We start from the raw sequence: 10,958 nt of genomic DNA on the forward strand, positions 1-10,958 counted from the left end.
ATATGTATTGTGAAAGAGGGGCAAAGTAGAGTCTTATTATTTATGTATGTAAATATCTAGGACACATGTTCTGCTTCTGTTTGCTATACATAACATCACATGTCACTACATTTTTAAGTCAACTTAGCACAGAAAAAGGACTGGCAAGATGCACTTACCGTCGTCTAACTTCCTGCGATGTTCTGACGACAGAGCCAACTTCATTCACAGAATGTGTGATGTCCCTCCAGATGCGATCTTTTGTAGCAGCACCCATGTTTTTGGGGCCTCTATGTACTTTGGACATGGCCTGCGTGACCAAGACACGCAACTCCCTCTTAGTGAATGCTGGCTGTCTTTTCTTACGTCTGGAGGTAGCCTGTGAGGTTTCTTCCTGTTGCTCCTCACCATCTTCCTCCTCACTAGCAGCTTCTGTCTGTTGTGTTTGTGTGGCTAATGCTGATTCCTCCTCAGTTTGGCCAGTATGTGTGTGTGGCAGGGTATCCCCACTCAATTGTTGGGGCTCAGAAGCTGACATTTGCAGAGTACTAGGTCCTGCCTGTTCAGAATCCGCAGAGGCATATTCCAACATCCGTTTCTGGCACTCGAGGCGTTTTTTCGCCAATGCCATCTGCTGCTGTGCAATGCGGTCCATCTCTGCTGCTAATTCCTCACGAGAAGCCATGTTGGAGATGACGTGTGTACGCCCAGGTGTGTGCCTATTTATACCTACGTGCGGCGCGTTCATTCACACAGGTGTACAGTATGGTAATCTTGCTAATGATTGCACTGCTTATTTAAGGGCCTAGTTTGCACGCTGTGAGTGTTGGTAGTTTGGAGTTTGTAGTATTTTGGATGTTGCAGTTTGGAGTTTGTTGGCCCGTGCGTGAAGGTGCTATTGTTCTTTTCTGAGTGAGTAATTGTCAAGCATACATTTTGACGTTTGTTCGCGTTTAGCATATAGACAGTAGTGCATACTTTTTGCGAAATTCCGTTTGTGAATATTCGTGCATTCGTCTTGTTGTTAAATGCAACTGTTTGTTGTAGCAATTTTTTTTTTGTTTATTAAATATTAAATGTTGTTAATCTAGATTTTGAATGTAAATTTATAACACTAAACCTGTGCTTTAGTGTTTCTGTTTTGTGGACTAATGTAAAAATGTTGTTCTTACTGTCATTTTTGGTCTCTTGTAGGTGTCTTATTTTGGGAGATTTATCCCCTTTTTGGTTGTGTTGTTTAGTGTGCCCAAAAACACTAATTTACTGTTGTTTTCGGAGGAGCAGGTAAGTCCCCTTGGCGTGTGTTTGTGGCTGTTTGTGTTAATGGGCTCTATGTGTGCTTACTGTCATTTTTGGTCTCTTGTAGGTGTCTTATTTTGGGAGATTTATCCCCTTTTTGGTTGTGTTGTTTAGTGTGCCCAATAACACTAATTTACTGTTGTTTTCGGAGGAGCAGGTAAGTCCCCTTGGCGTGTGTTTGTGGCTGTTTGTGTTAATGGGCTCTATGTGTGCTTACTGTCATTTTTGGTCTCTTGTAGGTGTCTTATTTTGGGAGATTTATCCCCTTTTTGGTTGTGTTGTTTAGTGTGCCCAAAAACACTAATTTACTGTTGTTTTCGGAGGAGCAGGTAAGTCCCCTTGGCGTGTGTTTGTGGCTGTTTGTGTTAATGGGCTCTATGTGTGCTTACTGTCATTTTTGGTCTCTTGTAGGTGTCTTATTTTGGGAGATTTATCCCCTTTTTGGTTGTGTTGTTTAGTGTGCCCAAAAACACTAATTTACTGTTGTTTTCGGAGGAGCAGGTAAGTCCCCTTGGCCTGTGTTTGTGGCTGTTTGTGTTTGTTCAAAGTGTTTTGCTTATGTTTGTCATCCATCTTTATAATAAATTAAATAATTTTTCCCAGGATTGTTCTGCAAAGTAGTGCTGTTCTTGCCTGTACTAGCTACTAAAGGGCAAAATTTTATTTTGAATCTATTTTAGATGTCGAACCTATTTATCGTTATTTATACTTAGGTGTTTGTTATGTCTTTGATGCTCTTATTATGTGTCTGTATTGTTGGTTGACATATTTTTATTTTTTTTAGAAAAAACTATGTAAGTTTCACACTTTTAATTTGTGTTTTTCCTTTTTTGTCTCAATTTCATTTTGTTCCGGAATTGAACCCAGAAAAAATGTCGTATGCTCCGGCAGTAAGTTGACACCCCGTTTTTATTTTTTTTTGGATTGCATTTGTCTTATTCAACATATCTTTTTAATTTTTTTAAAGTGTGTGATGTCAGTGTTTGTGGCAGCAGAAGCCCTCCCACCCCAACCCACGGCAGCACTCCCACCCCAACCGCCAGCCCCACAACCACAACCGGCTCCTCATCAACCAAGGCAACGGAGGCGTGCTAGGACACCAATTTTCCGCACCCGTGTCCTACTTTTTGGGATGCCAGATGATGTTGTTGTGCGTAGATACAGGCTGCCACCACATCTAATCCTAGACACTCTCTCCATAATAGAGAGTGATCTGGAGTCTTCAATTCGGTATCCTACAGCAATACCACCATTGACACAATTCCTTGCTGTGTTACATTTTTTGGCCACAGGGTCTTTTCAACATGTTGTTGGAGACCTGGTTGGCATGTCGCAGGGCCAGTTCAGTAAGGTCCTGCGGCGTGTCAGCCAGGCTTTCATAAAGCGGGTTAAGCAATTTATTGCTATGCCTTTGGATGTTGGTGCCCTAGATGTGGTGAAGCGGCAATTTGAGGAAGGTGGTAGTCGCTTCCCACATGTTATTGGGGTTGTGGATGGCACACATGTAGCTATTGTGCCCCCAAGACATAATGAAGAAATTTATAGAAACAGGAAACTGTTTCATTCTCTGAATGTAATGGTTGTTTGTGGGCCATCCCTCCAGATCCTTTCCCTGAATGCCAAGTTTCCCGGAAACTCGCATGATGCTTATGTCATTAGACAATCAGGGATATGGCACAGATTAAGATCAAGTCAACGAGCAGACATGTGGTTATTGGGTGAGTTGGCCAACATAATTTCCTGCCATTTTTAATCAATTTTAGGAATATACTCTTTCTAATTTTTACTTCTCCTCAAACAGGAGACCGTGGATATCCTTGCACCCCCTGGCTCATGACTCCTTACCGTAATCCCAGGCCAGGACCACAGACGGCATTTAACTCCGCGCTTACTGCCACTAGACAGCTGGTGGAGCGCACAATTGGGGTCCTTAAAGGCCGGTTTCGTGTGCTCCACCGCACTGGTGGCGACATCATGTATTCGCCGGAGATGGCAAGTAAACTAGTGGTCCTGTGCGCTATACTACATAACATCGCGGTAAGGAGTAGCGTAGAGCTTCCTCAGACAGAGGAATTGCCTGATGAGGAGCCAGGGGTTGTCCGTCGCTTCGGTGGGGGGAGTGTTACACGGAGGGGAAGCCAAGTCAGGGCAAGCATTGTTGAAGAATATTTCAGGTATAGTGTTTTTTTATTTACTTTTTGAAATTAATCAAAAACACAGTATGCTTATGCTCATTTAGTAACGCAGAAATTTGGCTTGCTATTGTAAGGTCATTGTGTAATTATTCTGGTGTGTGGGAATCTCTAATTATGTTTTTCAAAAATAACCGTAAACAGGTTAAGCTTACAATGTGTTATTTTCGAATCTAATAATGTGATTTTGCTAAATAGTGTCCTTATTTGTTTTCTTTCATAAAATCCTGTTTTTTTTTTAAAAAAACACAAACAAATGAAACTGAATGTTGACCACTTTGTGACTGTCCAGCTGAATTATCACACAAACTGTGGTGAGTACACAGATATTTTTACAATTTATTAAAAAAGTGTGTGTGTGTGTGTCTGTGTTTGTGTGGGTGTTTCTCTATCGTCCTAGTGGATGCTGGGGTTCCTGAAAGGACCATGGGGAATAGCGGCTCCGCAGGAGACAGGGCACAAAAAGTAAAGCTTTAGGATCAGATGGTGTGCACTGGCTCCTCCCCCTATGACCCTCCTCCAAGCCTCAGTTAGATTTTTGTGCCCGGCCGAGAAGGGTGCAATCTAGGTGGCTCTCCTAAAGAGCTGCTTAGAAAAGTTTAGCTTAGGTTTTTTATTTTACAGTGAGTCCTGCTGGCAACAGGATCACTGCAACGAGGGACTTAGGGGAGAAGAAGTGAACTCACCTGCGTGCAGGATGGATTGGCTTCTTGGCTACTGGACATTAGCTCCAGAGGGACGATCACAGGTACAGCCTGGATGGTCACCGGAGCCTCGCCGCCGGCCCCCTTGCAGATGCTGAAACGAGAAGAGGTCCAGAATCGGCGGCAGAAGACTCCTCAGTCTTCTTAAGGTAGCGCACAGCACTGCAGCTGTGCGCCATTTTCCTCTCAGCACACTTCACACGGCAGTCACTGAGGGTGCAGGGCGCTGGGAGGGGGGCGCCCTGGGAGGCAAATGAAAACCTTTTTTGGCTAAAAATACCTCACATATAGCCTCCGGGGGCTATATGGAGATATTTAACCCCTGCCAGAATCCGTTAAGAGCGGGAGACGAGGCCGCCGAAAAAGGGGCGGGGCCTATCTCCTCAGCACACAGCGCCATTTTCCCTCACAGAAAGGCTGGAGGGAAGGCTCCCAGGCTCTCCCCTGCACTGCACTACAGAAACAGGGTTAAAACAGAGAGGGGGGGCACTAATTTGGCGTTAGAAATATATAAAAAAGATGCTATAAGGGAAAACACTTATATAAGGTTGTCCCTATATAATTATAGCGTTTTTGGTGTGTGCTGGCAAACTCTCCCTCTGTCTCTCCAAAGGGCTAGTAGGTCCTGTCCTCTATCAGAGCATTCCCTGTGTGTGTGCTGTGTGTCGGTACGTGTGTGTCGACATGTATGAGGACGATGTTGGTGAGGAGGCGGAGCAATTGCCTGTAATGGTGATGTCACTCTCTAGGGAGTCGACACCGGAATGGATGGCTTATTTAGGGAATTACGTGATAATGTCAACACGCGCCAAGGTCGGTTGACGACATGAGACGGCCGACAAACAATTAGTACCGGTCCAGACGTCTCAAAAACACCGTCAGGGGTTTTAAAACGCCCGTTTACTTTAGTCGGTCGACACAGACACAGACAGGGACACTGAATCCAGTGTCGACGGTGAATAAACAAACGTATTCCTTATTAGGGCCACACGTTAAGGGCAATGAAGGAGGTGTTACATATTTCTGATACTACAAGTACCACAAAAGAGGGTATTATGTGGGATGTGAAAAAACTACCGTAGTTTTTCCTGAATCAGATAAATTAAATGAAGTGTGTGATGATGCGTGGGTTCCCCCCGATAGAAAATATGGGCGGTATACCCTTTCCCGCCAGAAGTTAGGGCGCGTTGGGAAACACCCCTTAGGGTGGATAAGGCGCTCACACGCTTATCAGAACAAGTGGCGGTACCGTCTATAGATAAGGCCGTCCTCAAGGAGCCAGCTGACAGGAGGCTGGAAAAATATCATAAAAAGTATATACACACATACTGGTGTTATACTGCGACCAGCGATCGCCTCAGCCTGGATGTGCAGAGCTGGGGTGGCTTGGTCGGATTCCCTGACTAAAAATATTGATACCCTTGACAGGGACAGTATTTTATTGACTATAGAGCATTTAAAGGATGTATCTCTATATATGCGAGATGCACAGAGGGATATTTGCACTCTGGCATCAAGAGTAAGTGCGATGTCCATATCTGCCAGAAGATGTTTATGGACACGACAGTGGTCAGGTGATGCAGATTCCAAACGGCACAAAGGTGTATTGCCGTATAAAGGAAGAGGAGTTATTTGGGGTCGGTCCATCGGACCTGGTGGCCACGGCAACTGCTGGAAAATCCACCGTTTTTACCCTAAGTCACATCTCTGCAGAAAAAGACACCGTCTTTTCAGCTTCAGTCCTTTCGTCCCTATAAGAGTCATATCTGCCCAGGGATAGAGGAAAGGGAAGAAGACTGCAGCAGGCAGCCCATTCCCAGGAACAGAAGCGTTCCACCGCTTCTGACAAGCTCTCAGCATGACGCTGAGACCGTATAGGACCCCTGGATCCTACAAGTAGTATCCCAGGGGTACAGTTTGGAATGTCGAGACGTTTCCCCTGCGCAGGCTCCTGAAGGCTGCTTTACCAAGGTCTCCCTCCGACAAGGAGGCAGTATGGGAAAAAATTCACGAGCTGTATTCCCAGCAGGTGATAATTAAATTACCCCTCCTACAACAAGAAAAGGGGTATTATTCCACACTATATTGTGGTACTGAAGCCAGAAGGCTAGGTGAGACCTATTCTAAATCTAAAAAAATTTGAACACTTACAAAGGTTCAAATCAAGATGGAGTCACTCAGAGCAGTGATAACGAACCGGGAAGAAGGGGACTATCTGGTGTCCCGAGACATCAGGGATGCTTACCTCCATGTCCCAAATTTGCCCTTATTACTAAGGGTACCTCAGGTTCGTGATACAGAACTGTCACTATCAGTTTCAGACGCTGCCGTTTGGATTGTCTACGGCACCCCGGGTCTTTACCAAGGTAATGGCCGAAATGATGGTTCTTCTTCGAAGAAAAGGCGTCTTAATTATCCCTTACTTGGACGATCTCCTGATAAGGGCAAAGTCCAGGGAACAGTTGGAGGTCGGAGTAGCACTATCTCGGATACTGTTACAACAGCAGGGGTGGATTCTAAAGATTCCAAAATCGCAGCTGATCCCGACAACAAGTCTCCTGTGCTTAGGGATGATTCTGGACACAGTCCAGAAAAAGGTGTTTCTCCCGGAAGAGAAAGCCAGGGAGTTATCCGAGCTAGTCAGGAACCTCCTAAAATCAGTGCATCATTGCACAAGGGCCATGGTAAAAAAATGGTGACTTCCTTCGAAGCAATTCCAGTCGGCAGATTTCATGCAAGAACTTTTCAGTGGGATCTGCTGGACAAATGGTCCGGATCGCATCTTCAGATGCATCAGCGGATAACCCTATATCCAAGGACAAGGGTGTCTCTCCTGTGGTGGTTACAGAGTGCTCATCTTCTAGAGGGCCGCAGATTCGGCATTCAGTTTTGGCTGTTGGTGACCACGGAGGCCAGCCCGAGAGGCTGGGGAGCAGTCACACAAGGAAAAAATTTCCAGGGAGTGTGATCAAGTCTGGAGATTTTTCTCCACATAAATATAGCTAAGGGTAAATTTATAATGCTCTAAGCTTAGCAAGACCTCTGCTTCAAGGTCAGCCGGTATTGATCCAGTGGGATAAAACATCACGGCAGTCGCCCACGTAAATAGACGGGGCGGCACAAGAAGCAGGAGGGCAGTGGCAAAAACTACAAGGACTTTTCGCTGGGCGGAAAATCATGTGATAGCACTGTCAGCAGTGTTTCATTCCGGGAATGGAAACTGGGAAGCAGACTTCCTCAGTAGGCACGACCTCCACCCGGCAGAGTGGGAACTTCATGGGGAAGTTTTCCACATAATTGTAAACCGTTGGGAATTACCAAAGGTGGACATGATGGCGTCCCGTCTGAACAAAAAACGGGACAGGTATTGCGCCAGGTTAAGAGACCCTCAGGCAATAGCTGTGGACGTTCTGGTAACACCGTGGGTGTACCAGTCGGTGTATGTGTTCCATCCTCTGCTTTTCATACCTAAGGTACTGAGAATTATAAGACGTAGAGGAGTAAGAACTATACTCATGGCTCCGGATTGGCCAAGAAGGACTTGGTACCCCGAACTTCAAGAGATGCTCACAGAGGACTTATGGCCTCTGCCGCTAAGAAGGGACTTGTTTCAGCAAGTACCATGTCTGTTCCAAGACTTACCGCAGCTGCGTTTGACGGCATGGCGGTGGAACGCCGGATCCTAAGGGAAAAGGCATTCAGGAAGAGGTCATTCCTACCCTGGTCAAAGCCAGAAAGGAGGTGACCGCACAACATTATCACCACATGTGGCGAAAATATGTTGCGTGGTGTGAGGCCAGGAAGGCCCCACGAAGAAATTTCAACTCGGTCGATTCCTGCATTTCTTGCAAACAGGAGTGTCTATGGGCCTCAAATTGGGGTCCATTAAGGTTCAAATTTCGGCCCTGTCGATTTTTCTTCCAGAAAGAATTGGCTTCAGTTCCTGAAGTCCAGAAGTTTGTCAAGGGAGTATTGCATATACAACCCCCTTTTGTGCCTCCAGTGGCACTGTGGGATCTCAACGTAGTTCTGGGATTCCTCAAAACACATTGGTTTAAAACCAGTCAAATCTGTGGATTTGAAGCATCTCACATGAAAAGTGAACATGCTCTTGGACCTGGCCTGGACCAGGCGAGTGTCAAATTGGTGGTTTTTTTCTCAAAAAAGCCCATATCTGTTTGTCCATTCGGACAGGGCAGAGCTGCGGACTCGTCCCCAGTTCTCTCCCTAAGGTGGTGTCAGTGTTTCACCTGAACCAGCTTATTGTGGTATCTTGCGCCTACTAGGGACTTGGAGGACTCCAAGTTGCTAGATGTGGTCAGGGCCCTGAAAATATAGGTTCCAGGACGGCTGGAGTCAGGAAAACTGACTTGCTGTTATCCTGTATGCACCCAACAAACTGGGTGCTCTTGCTTTTAAGCAGACTTTTGCTAGTTGGATGTGTAATACAATTCAGCTTGCACATTCTGTGGCAGGCCTGCCACAGCCAAAATATGTAAATGCCCATTCCACAAGGAAGGTGGGCTCATCTTGGGCGGCTGCCCGAGGGGTCTCGGCTTTACAACTTTGCCGAGCGGCTATTTAGTCAGGGGCAAACACGTTTGTAAAATCCTACAAATTTGATACCCTGGCTAAGGAGGACCTGGAGTTCTCTCATTCGGTGCTGCAGAGTCATCCGCACTCTCCCGCCCATTTGGGAGCTTTGGTATAATCCCCATGGTCCTTTCAGGAACCCCAGCATCCACTAGGACGATAGAGAAAATAAGAATTTACTTACCGATAATTCTATTTCTCGGAGTCCGTAGTGGATGCTGGGCGCCCATCCCAAGTGCGGATTATCTGCATTACTTGTACATAGTTACAAAAATCGGGTTATTATTGTTGTGAGCCATCTTTTCAGAGGCTCCGCTGTTATCATACTGTTAACTGGGTTCAGATCACAGGTTGTACAGTGTGATTGGTGTGGCTGGTATGAGTCTTACCCGGGATTCATAAATCCTTCCTTATTGTGTACGCTCGTCCGGGCACAGTACCTAACTGAGGCTTGGAGGAGGGTCATAGGGGGAGGAGCCAGTGCACACCATCTGATCCTAAAGCTTTACTTTTTGTGCCCTGTCTCCTGCGGAGCCGCTATTCCCCATGGTCCTTTCAGGAACCCCAGCATCCACTACGGACTCCGAGAAATAGAATTATCGGTAAGTAAATTCTTATTTTTAGTTGATTGTGTGTTAAATTATTTTTTTCTTTTTTCTCTTCCGCGACTGCGTATTTCCGCTCGAGCGAAATGACCACTGTGCTCTTCACAGCATTGCAAAGATCAATAAAGTTAATTGAAATGACGGCATAGATTTTAGACAAATCACATGCTAACACACACTATAAATATATGCCCAAATAAGAAAAACGCCATTGCCATGATGCGTGCAGCACCTTTCACCAGGCGGGAGCTCCGCGTCCTGGTTGCGGTGATGGACCGCCGCGTAGGCCGCGTTGGGCGCTTTATCCCAAATCGGGTTAAGCGCGAGGCCTACGCGGAGGTCCGCCACCTACTGCGGTCTCGCGTCCGCAGCAGGCGGACCATCATCCAACTCGAGAGGAGATGGAGTGATCTCCGCAGGAGGACTCCTGAACTGTTGGCGGAGATCCGCCAGCAAATCCGGGAAATGCGTGCACGCAGTAAGTTACAATACATAACAGAGATTATTAGCATAAATTTTGCAAATTTACACTAAGTGGTAGTCTGTAATTGCAACACTGACTGAACAAATTTAATAAATATGACAGTGTGTGTGGTTAGAGCAAACAGTACTGTCTGTAGCAAAGTGATTCAAAACAAGTGCATGTTGTCCAGAATTAATACCCAGGCTGGAAACTGTACCAAATAACTTGATCAGTGGTGTCTATATAATAAGGTGGCTTGAATAGTGATCTGGTGATGTTGCCTATACCAATCAATATGACTCAATGGAATAGATTCAGTAATGAGCATCAAAAAAGTTTAGTAGAATCATTTTGGTTGCTGTGGCCAACATGAAGAGTTAGAAAAATCATAATAATAAAAAAAACAAAAAACCCTGTGTCTTTTACATGGGACAGAACAGTGTAATTGACAAATGGTGTTTCTGAAATTTAACATGCAATCTAAAATATAACACATATATCATTATAGGACGACCACAACGGCAACCAGATGCAGGGAGGCAACATCAGGCCCCTTCTCAGCCCCCCTCCCCTTCTCACTCCCCCTCCCCTTCTCACTCCCCCTCCCTTTCTCAATCCCCCTCCCCTTCTCACTCCCCCTACCCTTCTCACTCCCCCTCCCCTTCTCAATCCCCCTCCCCTTCTCACTCCCCCTCCCCTTCCCAGTCCCCCTCACCTTCCCAGTCCCCCTCAGCTTCACAGTCCCCCTCACCTTCCCAAGCCCCCTCAGCTTCCCAGTCCCCCTCAGCTTCACCGGCCCCCTCAGCTTCCCAGGCCCCCTCCCCTTTCCACTCCCCTTCTCAGCCCACCTCTCCTTCTCTTTCTGTGCCCCCTTCTCCTCCTTCCCAGTCCCCTTCTCCTTCTACTTCCAACTCCCCTTCTCAGCCCCCCTCACCCTCTATTGAACTAACATTCTCTCCGCCCCCCTCGCCATCTCAATCAGACCCACCCTCAGAAATTACATCCCCAATCCCTCCTCCTTACCCCATCTCTCCTCCTTCCCCAATCCCTCCTCCTTCACCCATCCAGACTCCTTCCCCCATCCCTCCTCCTTCCCCCATCCCTCCTCCTTCCCCCATCCAGC

General features: G+C 46.4%; 1 protein-coding gene across 1 annotated transcript; it reads left to right on the forward strand.

Moving 5' to 3' along the window:
• Positions 1-2,271: 2,271 nt before the first annotated feature.
• LOC134943492 (putative nuclease HARBI1) lies at positions 2,272-10,483 on the forward strand. Its single transcript, XM_063932310.1, has 4 exons — positions 2,272-2,996; positions 3,080-3,452; positions 3,763-3,784; positions 10,344-10,483. The coding sequence occupies exons 1-3, from the start codon at positions 2,411-2,413 to the stop codon at positions 3,764-3,766; spliced, it is 963 nt and encodes a 320-aa protein (XP_063788380.1). The 5' UTR covers positions 2,272-2,410; the 3' UTR covers positions 3,767-3,784; positions 10,344-10,483.
• The last annotated feature ends 475 nt before the right edge of the window (positions 10,484-10,958 follow it).

Source organism: Pseudophryne corroboree, chromosome 7, assembly GCF_028390025.1.
Source record: "Pseudophryne corroboree isolate aPseCor3 chromosome 7, aPseCor3.hap2, whole genome shotgun sequence".
NCBI classification, from domain to species: domain Eukaryota; kingdom Metazoa; phylum Chordata; class Amphibia; order Anura; family Myobatrachidae; genus Pseudophryne; species Pseudophryne corroboree.

Excerpts from the sequence above, each read along its gene's own strand:
- LOC134943492 (XM_063932310.1), top strand. The coding sequence starts at position 2,411 with ATGCCAGATGATGTTGTTGTGCGTAGATACAGGCTGCCACCACATCTA. Across the intron at positions 2,997-3,079 it reads AGCAGACATGTGGTTATTGG|GAGACCGTGGATATCCTTGC; the intron begins GTGAGTTGGCCA and ends CTCCTCAAACAG.